The sequence below is a fragment of the Protopterus annectens genome, chromosome 11.part0 (assembly GCF_019279795.1).
Source record: "Protopterus annectens isolate FY-2018-M chromosome 11.part0, PAN1.0, whole genome shotgun sequence".
Lineage (NCBI taxonomy): Eukaryota > Metazoa > Chordata > Ceratodontiformes > Protopteridae > Protopterus > Protopterus annectens.
In genome coordinates, this window is record NC_056745.1 from 150,406,730 (window position 1) to 150,430,264 (window position 23,535).

A 23,535-nucleotide genomic window follows, 5' to 3' on the forward strand; every position below is an offset into this window, starting at 1 on the left:
GGGGGGGTGAAATAGGAAGAATCAACAACACTTACCATTGCACTGTCAGTTCAATATTTAGTGACTGCAAGACCAAGAGTCAGTAATGTTATATATCAAACCAGCGAGACAAGTATGCCACGGAGAAGGACCAAAAGAAAGTTTCTCAAAGAAATGAAAACCATAAAGCAGAACAAAAATAAAAAAAAAATCTACTAAATGAGTAACAAGTGCTCGGGTAGCAGAAAGTGAAAAAAATTAAGAAAAAAATATCAGAAAAATCTGAACTTAATAATAAATCCTCTGAAAAAATAAGCCTTTGAGTGAAAAGTACAGATGTGTAAGTAAACTTACCACAGCAGTAGATATTCAAATAGATCACTGTTGCATTAAAATAAAGATATAGGGGTCATATTCTGACAAGGATCGAATTTCTGGCTAGTATACGTAAGTTTTTGGGAACCTTCCATGTGTACCTTATGTCCATTGCAGCACAAGGGCATGCTGCCATAAAGGCAGATGTACTGGTGCCAGAATCCAAAACTTCCCTGCCTCTCACAAAAAGGATGGTGCAATATGTAACCAAAAGGATCAATGTCCATCTTTGGAAACTTGTGTGCTAGGGAAAAAAGGGACGGGGACAATAAGAACCCCCCTTCTTGACCATAGGATAGAAATAGATAGTATAATATCCAGTAGGGAGCAAGAAGAGCATAAAACGAGAAGAGGTGTAGTGGGAGAGTGTTTGTATTGAACTAGCGATCATACCTTTCAATCTCTTGGCATATGAAACTCAGATGAAGCCTAAAATAATGGGGGGACAATGTCTCAAAAATAGGGATAGATTTTAAAAATTGCACTTATAAACCAAGAAAGTTGCTAGAATAACATGATTTATGTTAGCATGCATTTTTTTGAAGGATGTAAAGTCTGAAAGTCAATGTATGTCATTATATAGTCAGGTTGGAAAGAAGTGTCACAGTCTACAAGTCTCTGGAGAATAGTAGTAGCAAATTCTGCTTTGGCTCTGAAGGATAAATCCGTCTTGTAATGTTTAGTAAAAGTGTACAGAAGACCAAGTTGCTGTTCTAGGAGAGTTTTAGAGTCTACTATTTTTCAAAATGATCTGGACATAGCCAAAACTCTGTTAAAGTGAGCTTTGACCTTCAGACTGAGGGTCTTTGCATGGTGAGAACAACAATTGAATGGGATAACCACTTACAAATTGTCTGTTTTGACACTGGTTTTCCTTTCCATCAAATGAAATGAGGTGATAAACTCTACAAATCTTTTGTCCTGTCAGTGTAGTGTTTGAGTTGTCTGTGGATATCCAAAGCACACAAGATTATCTTTCTCTTATTTTTTATTTATTTTGTATTTTTTTAGTAAAGAACACAGGGAGATGAATGGATTGCTTTAAAGTAAATTCAAAGACCATCTTGGGTATAAAGGATAGATTAGTTCCCAAGGTTACTCTAGCTCTACAAAACATAACAAAGGGTTGAATTGCTATTATAATTTGCAAATCAATAAACACATCTAGCTAAAGTCAGAGCAGTTAGTAAAACAGTTTTCCATATCAAAAACTTCAAGTCAACTTGATAAGCTGGTTCGAAAGTTGGAAGAATGCCCTGATAGAGCAGGCCCTGAGTTTGCCTGAAAGTGTCTTATGTGACAAAGACAATCGCATGGGGGAAATCAATTGGAAATGGTTTGTTAAGACATGGGTTGCCCCCTTTCCTTGCCTTCATAGGAGATTAAAAGTTGATCAGAAGTTCTGAAAATCTTTCTTTTGTCAGTGTAGTATCTGAGTTGCCAGTGGACATCTATAATGTGCAGAACTCTCTCTCCATGATTTTTTGGCTCTGAAAAGAAAACAGGGAGATAAATAACCTAGTTTAGTGTAAACTCTGAAAAGACCATAGGCATAAAGGAAAGACTAGTTCTCAAAATTACTCTACCTTTGTGAAAACGAGATTGGGATGACTCACCATAAGAGCACAGAGATACTCATCCTGTACAAATCAGAACAATGAGCAATATTGTTTTCCCACAATAAGAACTTCAAATAACTCTTGTGAGCAGATTCAAAAAGAAAAAAAAAAAAATACAAAATTAAGATCCCCAGACTGAGACAGCTGTCTTTTAGGAGGTGGGGGTAGGGTGGGGTTGGGATGGATATGAAACACCTCTTCTAAACAAAGTTTGACATGAAGTTAGAAATAAACGAGTAATCTACAGGATGACAAGCAGATATGGCCAAAAGATGAATCCTGGTAAAACAGAAACAGAGACCGGAGGATATTACTAAAGAATCACGGCAGACTGAGCATTAAAAGAATCTGGTATCTTCGACTGGTACCAACTAGAAAATCTTCACCACTTACTTATATATGATCTTCTAGTAGCAGGTTTCTTTGTCTCCTTTAATACCTGCTACAAGCCTCAGAATACAAACATCTGTTAAGCACATTTTTCTATCATCCAGGCAATCAACTGAAGAAGTTTACGGCTGGGTTGCATCAATCTCTCCATATCCTGTGTATGTATGTCCAGTCTGTGAGAAAGCTTGTGGTAACTGCTCTTAGCCATTTTCAAAAGAAGGGAGAAACACTGTTGCCTGGGTCAGAAGGGAGTCACCACAATTATCTTTGGAGAATCCTTTTGAATCTTTAGAAGAACTCTGGTTATCAGAGGACAGGGGAGGAAAGCATACAAGAACATTCCCATCCATGGGTATGAAAAGGCATGTACCTTCCAGATTTGCTTGCAAGAGTAATGAAGCAGAATTTTTTTAGCTGTCTGTTCTGACTGCAGGTAAGCAGATCTACTTTAGGAGTTCCCTACAGATGGATCAATTCCTGAAGATCCCTGTAAGCAACTTTGCTTTGTGAAGGTCTGTCCTGGTCCTCCTCAGCTTGTCTGCTACAGTTTTTTTGATAGAATGTATGTAACTTAAAGGCACAAACTGAACTGCACTGCTAGATTCTAGGCTACCGTAACTAACCTGCAAAGAGGGTAGGACCTGATTCCCCCTTGTGTGTGTTATGTATCACATCAATGTGTACTCATCTATGATAATTAAAAGATGACCTGAAGTCCAAAGATGGATCAGTTATTTGACTGCATTTATTGGGGCCATAATTTTATTGGCATGTATATGTTTTAAACTGAATTTGTTTGTTACAAAGATGCTGTACTATCAGTCCCTTGGACACAGCTCCGAAGAAAAGTTTAAAGCATATTTGTTACAGATTGACTGGTGACTGGCAGGGAGAAAGGAAGACCTGGCTTGAGAGACAACGGAGTCACCCACCAATTTAACTCTCTTTTCACAAACTTAGTACTAGAATTTGAAATGACAGTGGGTGCCGGTGCTGAGTCCAAAAGTTCAGGTTTCCCAGTTGCATTTACCGTAACAGTAGATGTTCATTTAAATCACTGCAGTAGTCTTAGCTATATGGGTTATACCCTGCCAAGGGCATAATGTCTGTCCAGTCTTCCAAAAGCTTTCAGCCCCTGCCGCACACATATGCCCAGGCTCCTAAGTCTGGAGCTCCAGTGTACAGAAAGGAACACTCTGGGCACCAAAATACTTCAAGACTTTCTTGGCTGTAAAAAGAGTGTAGCTACCATCCTGAAAAAAGGTAGAATGCATAACTAGCACACTAGAAAAAATAAATGCAAATCAGGGGGTGGAGGGAAGCTGCAGTTACTGCAGAATTAATTTCATTGAACATCTACTGCTGTGGTAAGTGCAAGTTACTCAAAAGAACTATGTTCATCATAAATTACTGCTGCAGTGGCATTAGCTATATAGGTAGATTACCATAGTTTATCCTACCTGGGAGGAGGAAGGATTAGGATCCAAGAGCTCCTGGAGAAAGGTCCAAGCAAAGCCTGAAAAGGAATCTAGTTAATAGTGCTTTGAAAAGGTAGTTACAGAAGACCAAGCAGCTGTCTGTAGAATACTTCTGGAGTCCATCCCTTTCCAATATGCCACTGATGAAGCCAAAGTTCTGGTAGAATGTGCTTTAAACCTACCTGGAAGTATTTTACCATGGTGGGAATAATAAAAAGAGAGAATAAAGGACAACCACTTGGAAACTGTTTTAATATGGGTTGCCCTATTTTTTCCCATCAGAGGAAATACACAGCTGTACAGCTTTCTTAAAGTACTTAGTTCTGTCAAGGTAATACTGGAGTCACTAGTGCAGATTATGGAGAATCCTTTCTCCCCAAATTTAATGTTCAGGAAAGAACACAGGGAGAATGATACAAGATTCCCAATAACCTCTGAAAGTACTACTGGCAGGAATGATTTGTTCTTAAAGTAATCTTATTTCAATGGAAACCAAATAAAGTCCACCCACCATGAGAGCTTGCAACTTAGATACTCTCTTGCAGATGTCATGGCACTAAGGGAAACATTCTATGAAATCGTGAACAAAAACAGCCTGATGAGCTGATTCAAAAGGAGAGAGATTTAAATGTTCCATCATAAAGATAAGATCTCAGCAAGGTGTCACCTGTATTCTATGTGGTTTTAAATGCAGAACTCCTACCAAGAACAGCTTAAAGAAAGAGGAGGGTCCATGTGCAGGGATGCTGAAGTAGCCAACAAATACACCTTACAAAAGGAGTAAGGCAGGCCAGGGGATAGTACTCATAAAAACATAGTAAAACCAGTGGTACATAATCCCTGACTAAACCCTTGTTAGTAGAGTGGCACCAACTAGAAAATCCCTTCCATATGCTAACATAACATTTCCTAGTAACAAGATTTTTTGTCTCTCTTAATATCTGCTGCATGTCCTCTGAAAACAGGTGCCTATATGGTATTAAAATTCTATCATCCAAGTAGTTAGTTGAAGTTGTTTCAAGTGGGGTGGGTCAAACAACTCCTGTCAAGTGAGAGTAGGGCCAGTCTGTGAGGAAGCTTGGGCTACTTGTCCATTTCCACTGTTGCCACAATGATCTTCAGGGAGTTCTTCTGAATATTCAGAATGACCCTGGACATCAGTGACATTCCTGTCCAAGGAAATGAAAATGCATCTGTTTTTTAGGCCTGTTTGCAAGGAACCCTGGAGCAGAATTTTACCAGTTGTTTGTTGTGAATGGAGGCATAAAGCTCTACTTGAGGTGTTACAACTGGATGAAATCTTAGAAGACCTCCTGATTCTGTTTTCATTCCTGAGGGTCTGTCCTGGTCTTTCTCACCTTGAATGCCATAAAAGTTTGTTCTGATGGGATGTAAGATGCCAACACAGTGAGACTGGTCTAAACTGCTGCATCACAATTTACTATGGCTAATCTACACAGAGGTTAACATCTGCCCCCTTTGTTTATATACTGCATCACTCTGGTACTGTCTGTAATACCCTGAAATGGCCCAGGGAGCCATAGATGACTGAGACAGGAGTGCAGTTCTGACTGCAAACATATTTTATGTTGATTATGTTTTAGTCTGCCCTTTTTGTTCCAAAGACCCTGCAGTTTTACTCACACAGACACCACTCCCTAAGCAAATTCAGACTGTGCTGGAGAGGAAAGGGAGACTAGGAGACCTGGATTCAGATAAAACTGGTCTCCAGTCCTGTGAGAAGGAGTCAGACAAGACTTGAATGTTCTCCTGAAACTCAAGTCTGTAAAGGAGGTCTCTTACCCAAGTGAGGGATTCCAGACACTTGTAAAGAAAAATGTTAATACCTTGCAATCTTGACAACAAATAATCAACCTTCAAGCAGTAGATAACCAAAAGGGTAATATAGAAAACTGAAACTGTAATCCAGGCACAGAACAACCTATTTTGCTTTTAATAAAAAGTATGTTATGTGCAAAATCTTTAACAAACTTGGAAAAGGAAGGCTGAGAAATTGGAGTAATTTCCTGAATCCGTTTCCCTCTCATATCACACTTCTTAGGACTTCAGGAGCAAATGATCCAAAAAAACAGATTTCCAATCTAAGGGAGAACTGAAATTTTTGGCTTTAACATCCTCAAGTAACTTTTGAGCTGGCAACCATGCAAACCTTCTCATAACAACTGTAATAACAGCAGCTCTGGAAGAGTCAGCATATGAATCATACAATTTCAGAGTGTTTAGTGACTTGAGAGACAGAAGCACAAAGTGAATTAATTGAAGATGTTTCCATAGAAGAGGGCATCGTGGCTATAATGTTTTTCATATTCTCAAGACAGGCAAGCAAAAGCTTTAGCATGTGAGCTTGACAATTAAGAATTCTAAAAATAAGTGTGGCAGAAGAATTTACTTTCCCCCTAATCTATCAAAAGCTTTCACATCCTTATCAGAAGGGGAGGGATCAGCATTTACCAAATGTTTTGCAACAGCAGGATTTGGAAAAGAAATTACAGTGCCAGATCTGGTATTAGAAAATAAACATATATAAGAGTGAGAAACTTTATACAATCTGTCTTCCTTCTTAGGAGCTGCAGGCCAGCTGTCGGCACGTTACAGACTGTAACAAAAATACTCTGCAATGCTGGAAGTACAGGAGGAACAGGAGTGGGTTGAGGAAATTCCAGTTGTAACAAATCATGGATAATGGAATATTATGATGTTCTCATTGAAATAACTGGTTAATCCTAGATATAGTGATAGGAAAACATTCTCCCAAAGGACCATCAGAAGATACACTCTCAGAACCTGAATCAGTCACCTCGAGCCTAAAGGAGCTGCTGGTCCCTGTAAAACATTACTGTTCTCATTATACTCCCAATCTTCACAAAATGAAAGGGGTTGCAGCCTGAGCGAAGCCTAAGTCATTCTTGTCTAAAGTAACAGACAGGATTTCTGAAGTTCCAGAAATCTGAACTTTTGAATCCTTTCCAAGAAAATCTGCAAATTTTGGTTGCTAATTTCTAAAAGACAGCATCACTGCTTCACCCTTTGCAGAGATGGCTGGCTATCAGCTAAAACAAAGGGATAAAACATTTGTCACGTATTAATCTAAGTGCTAAAACACTGCCATTCATATGTACACATACTGGTTATCTAAACAGGCTAATTTTGCACAGAAAATTAATAAAATGGTACATTAGCTCTACCTATCCCACAAAATAAGCTTTGTGTTGGTCATCATGCTTTTTCTGTTTTACACCTCTTGGCATAGTAAAAGCTATTGTAAAGGGTTAATATGAAATTGCACATGTTCTAGAAGGTTAGTGTATATGTGCCCTAAAACAGCGGTCCCCAAGCATAGGGCTGCGGACCAGTACCAGGCTGCACAGAAAGAATAAAAAAATGTTTATGCTGAGCACCAGACTGTTCAGAAAAAAGTGTGAAAGTGCGTGTGCGTGTGTATGTGTGTGTGTGTGTGTGTGTGTATGCGTGTTCTGTCTGCATGCGTGAATGAATGCATGCATGAAAGCAGAATGTAGGTGTGTGTGAAAGCAGAAGAGACTGTGTATGTGTATATGAGAGAGAGTGAACAGTAAGAGCGATCAAGCTGTTATTTTATGCTTGCTAAGCAGCGTTTTTGCTGTTTAGAGAGTATAAAATAAAAATAAATTAAACCAAAAACAAGTGTGTGTGTGTGTGTGTGTGTGTGTGTGGGGTAGAGTGAAGAGTAAGAGCAATCCCTGACAGCTGCAGCATCAGTTAAGAGGTTTGCATACCTTTCGACTATACCTCTCAACCTCAAAGCACAAGAAATCTGGACAGAGCCATAAATAACGGGACAAACAACCAAAATTAAGGACAGATTTTAAATATCGCTCTTATGTTTGGTCCCATCCTCATAAAATGTGCAGTTTTATGGTAAATGAGTGGGGAGCGAAGTCATTAAATAATGAAAGGTGAGTTTCAGACTTCATATTGTTCAGATAATACATGCTAATGGAAACCCTGTTGTTCTAGAAACTTTCTAAGTTTATAAGACCAATATTTAAAATCTGTCCTTATTTTTGGTTGTTTGTCCCCCATTATTTGAGGCTCTATCCAGCTATCTTGTGCGGTGAGGTTGAGAGTTATGTAATCCTCTAACTTGATGCTGCTCCTGTCAGGTATCACTCTGTCTCCCACACACACCCACTCACACCCACTTTTTTTAGGTTAATTTATTTTTATTTTGCACTCACTAAACAGCAAAAGCGCTGCTTAGCGAGTGTAAAATAGCCTCTCGATCAATCTCACTGTTCACTCTCTCTCATACACACACATACACAGTCTCTTCTGCTTTCGCACACACATACATTCTGCTTTCATGCATGCAGTCACTCACACATGCAGAAAGAAACAAACACACTACTACACATACATACACCATACACTTTTTTCTGAACAGCCAGGCACCCCACATAAAAAGTTTTTTTATTCTTTCTGTGCAGCCTGGTACCAAATGATCCACGGCCCGGTGGTTGGGGACCAATGACGTAGAGCATATTAGTCACACTCAGGACTTGATCTGTCTATGTCACTTAGCCAGACATGAGTGTGACAATTTCAGATGGACGCCATGGTGTTGCTTCTTTCTCAGTATCTTTGAGTGCTCACATGCACCTGTATGTTTCTGCAGAGAAACGTATGTAGGAGTTCAAATTCTAAATCAGAATTTTTTATGAGTAACATTTCATTTTCTAAATTAAGGACTACAGAAAATGTGCCCTGGAGCTGCAAGATCTATTTTAGTACCTGTTGTTTCATGGCCTTTGTATCCCATAGTAACAACTTGCCTGGAACCTGGTTCATTCCTTTTCCCCCAATATCTGGCATGGCGGTAGACTTACAGTTCAGGCTTGGAGCTGCAGAGGAGCAAACAAAGGAGGTGCCACTTGGACTGCAGGCTAGTGACAGAATCCTGAAGTAAAAGAACATATTAAAATGATGACTATGCAGTTAAAAGTATCCTGAAATGAGTTTATACTTCACATCAAGTTACAGTGCCTACCCCTACTAACTGTAAACCTAACTACTTCTCTTTTAAACCCATACAAACCTCTTATATCAAAAAATTCCTATCAAAATTAAAACCTACCTGTCTAGTAGCTGACCATCTCCCTAGTGACTTCTTAACACCTGCTGCCAGCTTCATCGCCTATCCCGTATCTATCCTTACCAATCGATCCACTGTAGAACAATACGTCTCCATGCTATGAAACGTATCCCTCATTATTCTCCTCCACAAGAGAGGCCCATCTAAAGATCTCTCTAATTATCAGCTCACTGCCATTCTCTCACCCCTAGCCAAAATCTTAGAGAAATGTATTCATAAGCAGCTCCTAGACTACCTCACTACAAATAACCTCTTATCTAGTTCACAGAACAGCTTTCGTCCAAACCACAGTACCTCCACAGCCCTCAGAAGGTACACTAACTACAGCAACCTCCTCAAAAACAATGGACAACTAGTCTCTACTATATTCCTTGATATGTCCAAAGCTTTTGATACAGCATCTCACCAATTACTACTCAACACTCTAGCCTCCTTCAACCTCAATTCTACAGCTCTCAACTGTTTTTTTAGCTACCTTACTAATCGACAACAGGCAACTAAATGGGATAATAAACTCTCCACACTCCCAGTCTCCATTGGGGTTCCTCAGGGTTCCATCCTTGACCCTCTCCTTTTTATTATATTCACAAATAGTCTAAACACGGTCACTAAATCTGCTTCTATTATTCAATATGCTGACGTAGCTACTCTTATTTGATCTGCTCCCATACCCCAAGAACTCCAGGACAAACTGCAAAAGTCATTTCTAAATATTGAAAATTATATAAATGAACTTCACCTTAACCTAAACCCAAACAAAACAAAAGTAATGATATTCTCCAACAGGAAATCCAAAGCAAAACCACCTCCTCGCTCCATCTACTCCACTAATGGCACAATAACAGAACCAGTTAACCAAACAAAATTACTTGGTGTCACAACAGACAATAACCTAACATTCAATAAACATATCACTCACAATTAAAGTTCACATCAAACTTGGTGCACTATATAGGGCCAAACCTTACCTCACTCAAAACCCCGGACTAGCCACAGCCAGATCCCACCTCCTGTCTGCTCTCCTCTACTGTTCTCACCTTTTCACTAACCTGTGCACGTCTGATTTACATCTACTTGATTCCTGCTATAACAAAATAGCAAAATATGCTGCTAATACACCCAACAGGACCCATCACTGCCTTGCTCATCTAAAATTACACTGGCTTGAATTTCCCAGTCTGTTACTGCTCAATCAGCTCACCACTGCCCACTCAATTATCCACAAACCTGAAAACTGCCCTGCACTCTCCAACCTAGTGCAACTAAATAACAATCCCAGGATCCTGAGATCATCCGATAAACTTATACTCAAGGTTACACAGTCCCACAATTACTTTGGTGACTCTCTCTTTTCCTTCAAAGTAGCCAAACAGTGGAACCTATTAACGCAGAATATCTTAAAAAACACAGATCGTCATAGCTTCAAAAACCTCCTAAAGGAATACCTGACTCAACAATGACTATGATCCTGTAATATTCCTGGCTAGTTTCTCATAGCTTCGATCAAATGTTTTTTTATTCTGCTATCTTCTTGTCTTACTTCTACCAAAATAAAATACCACAATGGTTTTTAGTTATATATCTAATGAGTTTCATATTACTGTCTGTAGTAAGGTTTAGGGAATGTAATGTTTTCTGTTTTATATTCCCCTTTTTGTAAATTGTGATTACTGGCAATTGTCAAACTTTATGTATATTGTTTGTAAATCTTTTAAAAAATGTTGTAATCTTTTTGTACTATTGTTATAGAGATTTTCTCCCCAGGTCTCCGCTGAAAATGGGCTACTTGCCCAGCCAGACTCTGCCGGACTCTACCTGGTCAACAAATGTAAAATAAATAAATAAATAAAATGTTTTTAGTCCCTTTAGTCTTGTACACAAGTCAGGCATATTTTTATCAACCAGAGGAGTTGTGGATAGCAATTAATAAAGAGCTGAAGGACTTTATCTGGGAGGGGAAGATGTAAAGAGTCAAGTGGGATAAGCTGATTCTGCCAGTAGAACAGGATGGATTGTGAGCACCCAATTTGAAGAGGTATTTCAGAGCCTCACAAGCAGAAAACTATAACTTGAAAGGGATGAAGTTGCAACAGGGGGAAGCTCAAGAAACAAGGAAAGACTGAGAGTTTGGATGCAGGCCTTTCAGAAGAATTACAATAATCATAACGGAATATTATATCCAAAAAAATAGCAAAGTATTCTAAGAACTAAGCCAACATGGGAATGCAGAAAGGAGATTCTGCCCACAGGGATGACCGAAATTAGGGATACAGACAATAGGCAAGAGGTGGCTGGAATTTACTGGAGAAAAGTGGCAAAGGAACTCATGTATTGGGAGCAAATAAGTAGAGAGGGGAAAGGTAACAGAATGGGAATAAGCCAAGAATTTATTTGGACTGCAGGTTAGAGATTGCCTTCCCTATCAAGGATGGATATCAGAGTATAGACAAAGAGAAAGAAATATGGGAATCCTAAATGAAAGACCAGCACTGGTAGAGTTTTTAGTAGACTGCCATTAAAAAAGAAATAATTAGTACAGCATATAAAATATTGCATAACTACAAGAATCAATCAGAGGAGGTAAGAAAGGATTGAGAAGAAAAACTGGATATGCAATTCACAAAGAAACAATGGGAGGATATATGTATGTCTCCCAAATATACAACAAAATCTAGAAGATTTTTGCTTGGAAATCTTTACATATATATTTTTATACCCCAAGTAGACTCCAGAGATTTTTTCCTCAGGTAGACAGCAAATGTTGGAGGTGTGATGGGGAAGCAAATGGTACGTGGGAACATACTTTTTGGGAGTGCGGTAGGTTGGGATACAGTGTCAGAGATGCTGGGTGGGTGGATTGGTGTGACAAGGGAGATGATTTTTCAGAGCTATGTATAGAATAGGAATTGCCTAGACATGGTAAGGCCTTGCTGTGTCTAATTATGGTGGTAAAAAAGTAATTATTAGAAAATGGAAATCAAAATCTAAACAAACTTATATTAGAAGTAGTGACTATAGTAACAGAGATAAAACAACTGGAACTGATATCAAACTACACAGATCGTCATAGCTTCAAAAAACTCCTAAAGGAATACCTGACTCAACAATGACTATGATCCTGTAATATTCCTGGCTAGTTTCTCATAGCTTCGATCAAATGTTTTTTTATTCTGCTATCTTCTTGTCTTACTTCTACCAAAATAAAATTGTGGGAACAATACATACAGGGGAGGAATGAGGTTTAAAAGAAGGCAGGACTTAAATGATCTATGTAATATGTTTGACTAAAAAAGACTGGGTAGATTATAAGTGATGTATAATGTTTGCAACTGGAAGTATGTCAGTATGGTTTGTGATGTAAAATGCTTGCAGCTAGGATTGTGTCAGCGTGGTTTGTTTTCATTCATATAAACAATTGCTTATGACGTAAGTGATGGTTTAATAAAGCTGTTTTTTGTTTAAAAGAAAAGGGGCAGGAACTGAATAATTTATGTAATGTTGCTTAGGTTATAACATATGTGAAGTATAATGCTTGTAAATATTAATTTAATACTGTTTGATTACTTTTGTAAAAATGTAAATTTGCCTACATCACAAGTGATAATTCAGTAAAGGTACGTTAAAAAAAAAAAAAAAAAACACACTCCTGTTCTTGTGTGACTACATCCAGTCTGTGAGGAAGCTTGTGGTAATTGTCCTCAGCTATTTCCAAAAGAGGGAAGAACTACACTTGCCTGGGCAAGAAGCGAGTTACCACATGATCTTGGGAGATTCCTTCTGAATCTTCACAAGTACCTTGGATATTAGTGGACAGGGTGAAAAGGCATACAGGAACATTCCTGTCCAAGTCCAAGGAAAAGAAAAGTATCCATCTTCCAGACCTTCTTGCATGGAGTTCTGGGACAGATAATTGCCAGTTTGTTGTTCAGAAAGGAGGCAAACAGGTCCAACATGAGTAATTCCCCACAGATGGATCATATCTTAGAAGACCCTCTGATCTTGGTTTCCATTTGTGAAAGTCTGTCCTGGTCCTGCTCAGCTTGTCTATTACACAGTTTTGCTCTGGTGGAATGTAGGGTGCTTGCAGAGTGAGACTGTGCTGTGAAGCTATATCCCCAAACTAACATGGCTAATCTGCAAGGGGAGTATGACCTGGTTCCTCCTTGTTGTATCAGATGACTGTGGTATAGTCTATAAACACCTGAAATGGTCCTAGCAACAAAAGATGGTTCAGAGAGTTGAGTGTCTTGATCAGGGCAAGCATCTTCTTGTTAATTATGTACTTGCATCTGTCCTTGAAGTCCCACGTGTCCTGCACTTTTACCCTTCTAAAACTGCTCCCAAAGCAAAGTTTGAAGCATCTTTCTCGACTGACTGCTTTGGAACAGTGAGAGAGAAGGAGAGACCTGGATTTAAGGATATCTGTTGCCTCCACCAAAAGATTTCTCTTATGTCAAACTCCAGCACTGGAATTTGAAAAGATAACGGGTGTTGAGGTTGGAATGAAATAAAATTAAAATACCTCTGTATCTTTCATGTGGAGTCTTGCCAGGAGTATCACAAGAATCATAGATGCCATGAGACCCAAAATCCTGAAGCATTCCCTCGCAGTGGCCGAAGTCTAAGTGGAAAACCTCAGAAATAGGTCTAGATAAAAAACAATTTTTCCTTTGGAAGAAACGCTCTTTGAACTGAGGTATCTAGCTGATGTCCCAGGAACACAATCCTGTGTGAAGGAGTTAAGAAAGACTTTTGAATGTTCTCTTGGAAACCCAGCTTGTGTAAGAGATCTCTCACACAACAGAGAAATTCCTAACACTTTGAATAGGATTTTGCAAAATAAGCAAGTTGTCTAAATATGGGGAAATGTGGATACCCTGTAAAATGGAATGAGCTATAAGTGGAGCTAGACACTTTTTGTAGTGGATAGTCCAAAGGGTAGGGCAGAGAGCCAATAATGAAATACAGATACACAAAACCTTAACAAACGTCTGAAACCTGGATAGGGATGTGATAACGAACTTTTAAATCAAGTGTTGCTAGGAAACTTGAAAGCAGCAGCAGAAGTAGAGGTAACAGATTGTAAAGTGACATTACGAATTTGGGTACTGCTACAAACAGGTTTAGGAAAGATAAATCCAGAACTGGTCTCCAATAATTTCTTTCTTTCTTTGGCATACCCATGACAGATTTATAGGTCTAGCCAGAGAATGTTGATGCAACAGTCATTGAACTGATAACGTCCACTGCAGGACTCGCATATATTGGCATGCTGTAGGTAGCAGCATTATCGTGGCATGCATAGAACCAAACACCCCCTTAGTACTAACTTCACTGTAGGGGATGGGATTGCTAGGATCTGGGAGACATGAAGTCTCAGAGTCGACACTCTGGAGGTAGAAAAAAATTGTTTTGGTTGTGTCCAAATGAGCTCCAGTAAAGTCTATCAGCTGAACAGGACGGAGCTGTGATTTTTGTGTGTTCAGTTATGCCAAAGGTGGGAGCCAGTTATAACTGATAATCCCTGGCTTGAATGAGTAGATGCCTGGTTGAAGTGGTTAGGAGCCAGTCCTCGAGATAAGAAATGAATGGAATCCCTGCAGTCTGAGATGAGTTGCCACTATTGCCATGCATTTGGTAAACACCCTGGGGGCTGTGGTGAGACCAATGGAAGCACTTGGAATTGGTAAAGACTGGCTCTCAGCCTGAAACGAAGATACCATCTGGAGCGCCTCTCCATTTTGATATGGTAGTACGCATCCTTCAGATCTAATGAGCACTTCCAGTCACTCATGTTCAGAAGTAGTAGGGTGGACTGGATCATGACCATCCTGAATTGTGAGTTCTTCATTGATTTTTTCAGAGATGTTAGATCCAAGATTGGCCTCAAGTCCCCTGTCTTCTTTGGTACTAAACAGAATCTTGAGTAGACACCTGATCCACCTTGGTTGGGAGGGACCTCCTGGATGACTCTTTTTCTGGAGCAGCTTTGTAATTTCTATCCCTGCTGTCTCCCTCTGATTGGGTGGCACATCTGGGAGGTAAGTCTTCAGCTTGGGAAGATTCAAAAAGGGAATGCAGTATCCTCTGGATATGATCCTTTGCACCCATTGATAGTTTGTGATGGCTATCCATGCTTCTGGGTGCAAGAATAAGTGCCCTCGACTGCCTCCAGAGAAGGGCAGTCAGGCAACCTTTCAGGAGCGCTAGAAGGGTCTGTCCGAGGAGGAATCCCTACACCCTTGATTCTGTGGACCCCCCCCTCTACTCCTGGTACAGTATTTACCATTGTAACTGTTTCCACCCTGCCCCTGGAGGAAAAGCCTCCCTAAGATTCCTGAAAAGGGCCTTGAGATTTCCTGAACCACAGTTTTTTTTCCTCCACACTGATTTGGAGAAGGATCTTTGTGGAGTAGAAAAATTTATTCTGATGGCAGAAAAGGTATTTCTATCTTTCTCGCTGCGGGGTGTCAGAAACTGTGAGGACAAACAGACACAAACCATCAAAGGGTGCATTGGCAAATGAGGCTTAAAAGGTTCTGCAAAGTCACACAGCCACATCCAGGCATGGCGACTAATGGCAATGCCAGAACTGGCGGCCCTAGAGGTGCCTTGGGCACTCAGCCTCATGGATGAATTTGATAACAACTCTAGAGAGTGGGCATTCTGGAGGAAAAGGTCTTGTGTTCCTCTGCAGACATGGACTCAGGGATCAAGCCAGGGTGTTCTTTGATCAAGTACCTCTGTAGCCTGGTAAAATGGGATAAATAGTTCAGCGCTCATAAAGCAAACGTGGATGAAGCGTAAACCCTCTTGCTGAACCTCTCCAAAGCCCTAGACTCCCTGCTAGGGGGATGGACAGGGGAGCTTTCCTGAGCTAGTTCCTTTTTGGTGGCTACAGCAACAACCGTGGCATCTACCAGGATCCCTTTGGTCCACTGTTCATAGGTAGGTACTAGGCTATCGGCCCAAGGGCCTTCGTAAGCCTAGCCAACAATTTTCCCTGGCAAAGTTATTTTCCTGTGCCACTGTCGAGCAGAGACACAGAAGTAATCCCTGGGGTGTATTTCCCATTTCCCATCCACTCATCAAGATTTTTCTTGAAGAGTGCTAAAGAAGAACTTTGCTTGACATAGATGGGTAGCCTGTTCCAGAGTATGGGAAGTCTCTGGGACAGGAATCTATCCCTCCAGCATGTCCTGTTTATTGTGGTGACAAGGTTTAGGTTCCTAGAGCGTGTAGCTCAGAGGGATTGGGATTTCTTTAGGTGTAGCATGTCCAACATCTCTGGGTTTGACAATGACATACCTATGTTAGGCAGATATCACCTCAGAGTAGGCGATATGCTATGGAGTAAAGCTGGAGTTTTTTTGAAGCAGTCAGTGTAAGGCATTTGTTTGAGGCCAGTAATCCTCTTTGTGAGGTACTTCTGTGGCCTTTCCAGCTGCTGCAGATGTCTTGTGAGGTACATTCCAAAAGAGGCTTTGTACTCTATAATGGGTCTAATAAATGTCGAGTAGAGGGGAACAATGACCTCTTTTTTCCTGGATGAGAACCCTTTTATTATGAGGTGTGCCATGTAGAAGGACTTCCTGACTACTGTGGCGATGTGACTATCAAAGGAGAGACTACTGTCCACCTGGGTCCCAAGGTCTCTTATCATGCATTTGGTATTAAGTAGATTGCTGCCTATGTGGTAGTTCATGGGTACACAGTTTTTACCAAAGGGGATGACATTGCACATTTTGGCACTGAACTTGAGGCCATGGCTCTGACACCAGGCATCTGTGTCAGTGAGGCTCTTCTGTAGGATGTCCACATCATTTGGGGACTTGACTATGGCTCCTAGTTTGCAGTCATCTGCGAACTTCGTTAGCCAGAGGACTTCTGTGTTGACCTGTACTTCAGAGAAGTAGATATCAAACAGATGAGGTCCCAGGACGGAACCCTGTGGTATTCCACTTGTCACTGCTTTGAGGTCAGATTTGTAGTCTGCAACTTCTACAGGGTGGGTTCTGTCAGTGAGCCAGTTGGCAACCCATCTTGTGACATAGGGATTTATACCTAGTTTAGTTATAATTCCAGAATGGGGGATGGTGTCGAAAGCCTTGGCGAGGTCAAGATAGGCTGTGTGAACCACCTTACCCTCATCTATGGCTTTGGTGACTGCCTCAAAGAAGTCGATCAGTTCAGGAGGCATGATCTGCCTTTCACAAACCCGAACTGGGTGGGATCCAGAGTTTGGAGGTTACCAATGTCTTTGTTTATGAGTTCCATGAGGATACGTTCCATGGCCTTGCAGACCAGGCTTGTCAGGCTAATAGGTCGACAGTTCCTGGGATCAGTGGTGGCGCCCCCTTTGTGAAGTGGGATAACTGTTGCTGTGCGCCATTCAGTGGGCACAAAGCCTGATGCAAGGCTATTATTGAACATGGTGCTTAAGTGGGGAGCAAGTTCGTTCTGAAGTTTGTGTAAAATGCAGCCTGGAATGTTGTCCAGTCCCATGGATGCTGTGTTTTTGGCTTTAGAGAGTGCAGCTTTTACCTGCGTAGTTGTGATTACAAGAACTCTGCATTCTTCCTGTATAGATATGGGCCCTTTAGGGGGTGAGATGGGGGTAAAGTTAGCACTGGACCTATCTGCCAGAATGTTGGCAATATCAGTTGGTTCTGTAATTTTCGTGCCTTTGTGCTGTAACTCAGAGATCTCGGTGTTGCCATAGAGATTCTTGACATAGCTATAAAATGCTTTGTGGTTGTCCTTGGAATTAGTGGCGATTTTGTTTTCGTAGCTAGCTTTAGAGGATCTGATAAGGGATCTCAGCTTCTTACTGAGGCTGACCATGGAGCTCCTCCACTCATGGGATTTTACTCTCTTTTGCAACAATTTCTTCCTTCTGTTGTACAGTTTGTTTATGGCAGGGGACCACCAGATATGCTTCCTTTTTTTGGAGGATAGCGTCTTGGTTCTGTTTGGGATAGCATGATCCATGCACTCGTGTAAGTGCTTATAGAGTGAATTTGTGTAGGATTCAGCAGTTGTAACTGTATTGTCCATCTGCATGGGTGTCATGAAGTTCACCACTTCTGTCTTAAGAAGCATGAAGTTGGCTTTGGAGAAATTTGTTCTGTGGTTTCCTTAATGCGGTTGGGGGCGGGATGTGGATATCAAGGGTGATTAGCTTATGATCGGATAGGACCAACGAGGAGTTGACTTCAGGTGTGGAACACTGGTCACTCATGTTGGTAATGACTAGGTCTAGGATATTGTTGCCCCTGGTGGTTTGTGGATAAGTTGATCTAGGGCATTGGAGTTTATGATTTCCAGAAAGCGCTGAGCTGAGGAGTTGGTACACGAGTAGTTGTCTATGAGGCGCATTATATCTTGTCAGCCCACTTGGGTATGGGCTGTATGGTGTCGGGATCCTTTCATGCCCTGGTGGCAACTAACTCAATAAGGTGATCCCGGAGGAGAGGGGGACCCAGGATGTAGATGTGCTGGTGTCAAAGGCCTCCAAGAGCATGGACTGCTCTGGGTTAGGGCTTTGAGAGGATCATCCACCTTTCTGATGGAAGATCTCTAAGATATCCACAAAGGAGACAACGTCAGGTGGATAGCTAGGGCACCCCTCTCCTTCCTCAAAGTCAGTGTCGGTAGTGATGAATTCTTGCAGGGAATCCAGGTGTCTCCTTTTACACCTCTTCTTCCAGGGGAAACCTCCATTGGTGGGACATTTTGGGGAGGTATCGGAAGAAAAACAGGGTTCCACAGTCGGAAGAGGTTGGGGGGTTTGCAGCATCGGCTGTCCAGGTAGAAGACAAGAGGCCTCAATCACAGATTCCATGGGGGTGGGGATTGGATCCGAAGGTGGAAGAACTGGGAGTCCCCTAGGATGGGCCAGAACCCTCTTCACCACTTCGAAGACAAATGGACTATGAAGATCTGAGACTCCTTCTTCCGAAGCCGAAGCCATTGCAGCAGACTTCTCCTGAACCCCTGCAATCTTCCGTTCTGAGGGTGGAGTTGGAGCTGAGCTATCAAACACCAAGGCTCAGACAGAAAGAAACGGCTCCTAAAAGCTCAGAGTTGAAGTTAACCCCCCCCCAACCCAATGTCTAAGCTTTGGCTCAGAGCTGCACTGGGTCCCAAAGATGCTGGAGCAGTGTGCTTCAGGGAAACAGTTGGACTCAAAGTGGTAACTACTATCAGATCCAACGTCTCGGTTCTTGGAGCTATCAGATCCAACAACTCCAAAGCAGGAAGTCGGATCTGAGAAGAAGCCAAGGGATGAAAAGAGAAATGTCTGCTCACAGATCCAGAAGGGAAAGGAGCCAGCAGAACCCTCATCTGAATCGGTGCCTTGAGAAATTGTCTCATCAGTCTATCCACTTCAGGCTCAGACAAGCTACTGGTAGACTCGATGGAAGAGGATGTAGAAGGCGGCCTGGACACTAGCTTGCGGGAGGCCTCCTTGGGAACAGAGCTTTGCGCTAAAACACCCAGCTTTGAGGAGACAGGAGAGCATGGGAAGCAGAGGGAAAGAAAATCACAATTATTGGATCTGAAGACCTCGGATCAGAAGAGGACTTTTTAGGTGGCTCAGGGGATCGCTTCCTGTGTTCCCTGGCCTTCTTGGATTTTCTTACTGGCTTTTGAGTCCCTAAAGTGGAAGGTGTTGAAGGAGTAGGAACCAAATCCTTCAATACCAGTTTATTACGATGGTCTGCTAGAGCACTCGATTAAACCTCCTGCATATCTCACAAGATCTATCAAGGTGCTCTGGGCCCAGACAGTAAACAAACTCCCTGTGGGCATCAGATAAGGGAATATTATGCCCACAGGAAGTGCATTTGTTAAACCTGAAAGGTTTATCGAGCTTCTCAACCATGATAAACCAGATAGCAGAGGAAGGGGAAGCAAAGAAAAAAGACTAGAAGAAAAGATAGACACTACCCAGACTGAAGAAAACCACTGGAAACTAAGCTACACTACAAACTACCAAAAATAAAGTGTTCTTTTTTTTTGTTATTATATATAAAAGCTAGAAAGAAGATGGGAGGAGTGGAAGGAAGAGCAAGCAAAAAGACTAGCTGATAGCCGAGTTACACAACTCTTAAACCAGGATTGGCAGGAGTCACAAAATCCCAATGCTTCTCGGGCGAGCATAAAATGAAATCTGAGGTATTCTAGGGGAAAGAGGCATTATGGGATAGAGAGGAGGAGCTTGAGCTTTGAATATTAAGCTTGGAAAGTGGCAGAGTCGGATCTGAAACCCACAGGTCGAGGAACGAATGAAAATGACAACATCAGATTCATATTTTATCATCATCCGGGAAGTTCTCAGAATGCAGCCATAAAAACCTTCTCAAAACAGTACCAGTGGCCACAGCACTGGAAAAGTATCAATGGAGTCATACACACACACTGTAAATGGTGAGAAGTGACTTGTGCAGTAGAAAAAAATAAGTTATTTAATGTAGATTTTTTTTCCTCAGAAAAATAAACTGCAGGAAAAAAAAAAACATTCCTCATACTTTCACAATTTGTCAGAACAAACTTTAAAATATCAGCCTGACAATTCAAAACTGTTAAAATTGTGGAAGTATAATCTTTTCCCTCATACCTATCAAAAAAATTCCAATCCTTATCAGAAAGAGTAAGACTGGAATTAAGTGCTTAGCAGCAGTGGGATCAACTAAAGCCATAGCTGCTTGGTCTAGTTTGGGAATAGTGCATAAAAATTTAAAACACTGAAAGACTTTAATTAACCGATTTGCCTTTTTAGGGACAGCTGGCTGACTATCAGGAAAACTGTAGGCAGTAACACATATATCCTCTAAAGCAAACAGAACAGGACGAAAGTCCTTCTGTAACAACTCCGTATTTTCTTAGGGATTGAGAAAAGTACAGTTTTGTACCTACCATAAATGTAGATGTTCGAAGATCCACATTGCTGCAGTCCTTACTTATGGGTAGTCCGCTGTCCTCGGTCGGCCCGAATACCAAAGTATTAGGCTGACGTCGGTCATGGGCACCTAGATCTGACATCAGAGCGTCAGGGTATAAAGGCGCATGAACGACGTCATATCCTCAGTCTTTTCTTGCCCCAGATGTCAGAAGGCCAAACCAGAAAGGCCACAGCCAAAAACAGAATACCTCCCAAAACATGCCCAACAACAACCATCACCTAAAGCATAGCACCAAGTCAAACTACAGTGGGGAAGGAGGGAGGGTAAATTGGACTGCAGCAATGTGGATCTTGAACATCTACATTTATGGTAGGTACAAAACTGTACTATGTTCTTCATCTCACATTGCTGCAGTCCTTACTTATGGGTAGAATCCCAAAGCAACGGGAAAGGGAGGATGGTAAAAATCATAAGCATTAGGGGCGCTAAAATGCCCTGTAAAATAGCAGTGGCAAATCCAGCCCTAGACTTAGAATAAAGAGGAAGGTGGTAATGTTTAGAAAGGTATGCACTGAACTCCAAGTAGCTGCCTCCAAAATGTCTTTGTAGCTACCCCCTTAGAAAGGCCATAGAAGTAGCAGTAGACCTAGTGGAATGAGGCCTGATTCCATCAGGAATCTCCTTACCATGATGGGAATAACAGAAAGAAATACAAAACCCAATCCATTTAGAAATAGTTTGTTTTGAAACAGGTTTACCCTGTGAACCCAAAGCAAAAGAAACAAACAATTGCTGAGACTGTCTGAACTCCTTGGTTCTGCTCAAATAATAACGCAACTGCCTGTGAATATCCAAAGTATGCAAAATTTTCTCCCTTTATTTTGGGGGTTTGCATAAAAAGTAGGCAAATGAATAGTTTGATTTAAGGCCACACTAGAAACCACTTTAGGCATAAAGGAAGGGTTAGTACGCAAAGATACCCTATCCTTATGAAAAATCAGGAAAGGCTCCACTGCCATGAGGGCCTGTAATTCAGAAACCCTTCTTGCAGAGGTAATGGCCAACAAAAAAGCAGTTTTCCATGACAAATACTTTAACTCGGCAGTAGCTGCAGGCTCAAAAGGTTGTAGAGTAAGTTTTTCCAACACAAAATTGAGATCCCAAGCAGGAGTAGGAGCTCATTGGGGGTCTTTTATTCTTTGGCCCTCTAAGAAATTGCTTAAACCAAGGATGAGAGAATAAAGGAGGGTCACAATCATAGTGAGCAGAAATGGCTGCAGCATGGACCTTTATAGAGGAGAAAGACAAACCCTTGTCCAATAACTCAGTAAGATATTGAAGAGCAACACTTAAATCAGGTTTGGAAACATCAAAGTCTTTTCCTTTGCTCCAAATAAAAAATCTCCTCCATTTATCAGCGTAAACCTTCCTGGTACTAGGCCTCCTGGCCTCCAAAATAACATTCAAAACTTGTTGTGGAAGCTGAGACCCTCCAGAGTCTAAAACAGAATATGCCAGGCTGTTAGATGCAGAGACTGAATCTTGACATTGAGGAAGTGACTGTCCTCTTGAGACAAAAGGTGCGGAATCAAAGGCAGAGGCCATGGAGGTTCTCGTACTAAACTCCTCAGTAGTGGGTACCAGTGTTGTCGAGGCCAATCCGTGCTATCAAAATCATGGTTGGCTTGTCTTGTCTGGCCTTCAAAAGTACCTTGGGAAGAAGAGGCAGAGGTGGAAAGGCATATACATGCAGATTGTTCCAACTGAATGATAGAGCGTCCACCTTCCAAGCTGTGTGATGAAACATTTTGTGCAAAACTTTGGCAACTGGTAATTTAGTGGAGAAGCGAACAGATCTATGTCTGGAGTTCCCCATAACACTGTCAACTGTTGAAATACATGAGGATCCAATTTCCACCGTGAGGATCCACTATTTGTCTGCTCAATACATCTGCTAAGGAGTTCTGTGCTCCTGGTAGAAACCTTGCCTGAAGATTGAGGTGTAGATTGAGAGCAGTTTCCCACAGAATCATCGCTTGCCTGCAAAGAGGGTAAGAATGGGTTCCCCCCTGCTTGTTGATGTACCACATGACAGCAGTGTTGTCTGTTTGAATCAACACCTGCCCTGGGTGAAGTAAATCTTTGAAAGCCATCAATGCAAACTGGACTGCTAACATTTCCTTCAAGTTGATATGCAAATGTTGGAGTTTGACAGGCCACATGTTTTGCACCCATTTTCCATTGAGGTGTGCTCCCCAAGCCTTGTCCGAGGCATCTGTCATTAGAATCTGACTCGCCTCTGGCCGGGTTACAGAGAGTCCCTTGTTTAGGTGACATTCCTGAGCCCACCACAAAAACTCCTTCTGAATGCAAGGTATTATCTGAATGACAGTGTCTAGATCTTGGCAGTGCTGTGTCCATACATTTTGAGATACCATTGAAGCTTCCTCATATGCAATTTGGCATTGGGAAGCACCAGAATACAAGATGCCATGAACCCCAAGGCTTGAAGGACTGTCCTTGCAGTCAGCCTGGGCAGAGAGACATTTGATGGAAATAAAGAGAAAGGCTTCTTTGTTTGTCCGGGGTCAAAAGGCCATTTGGGAAGCTGTATTCAGTCTCACACCCAGAAA

The 23,535-nt window shown here is 41.4% G+C and overlaps 1 protein-coding gene across 1 annotated transcript in view; it reads right to left on the minus strand.

Moving 5' to 3' along the window:
- The window catches only part of WDR91 (WD repeat domain 91), a 1,072,555-nt gene that overhangs the window by 187,499 nt on the left and 861,521 nt on the right, over positions 1–23,535 (minus strand). The window contains exon 13 of the mRNA XM_044087550.1: positions 8,633–8,798. Coding sequence (XP_043943485.1) covers positions 8,633–8,798 — 166 coding nt within the window. The remainder of the gene's footprint in view (positions 1–8,632; positions 8,799–23,535) is intronic.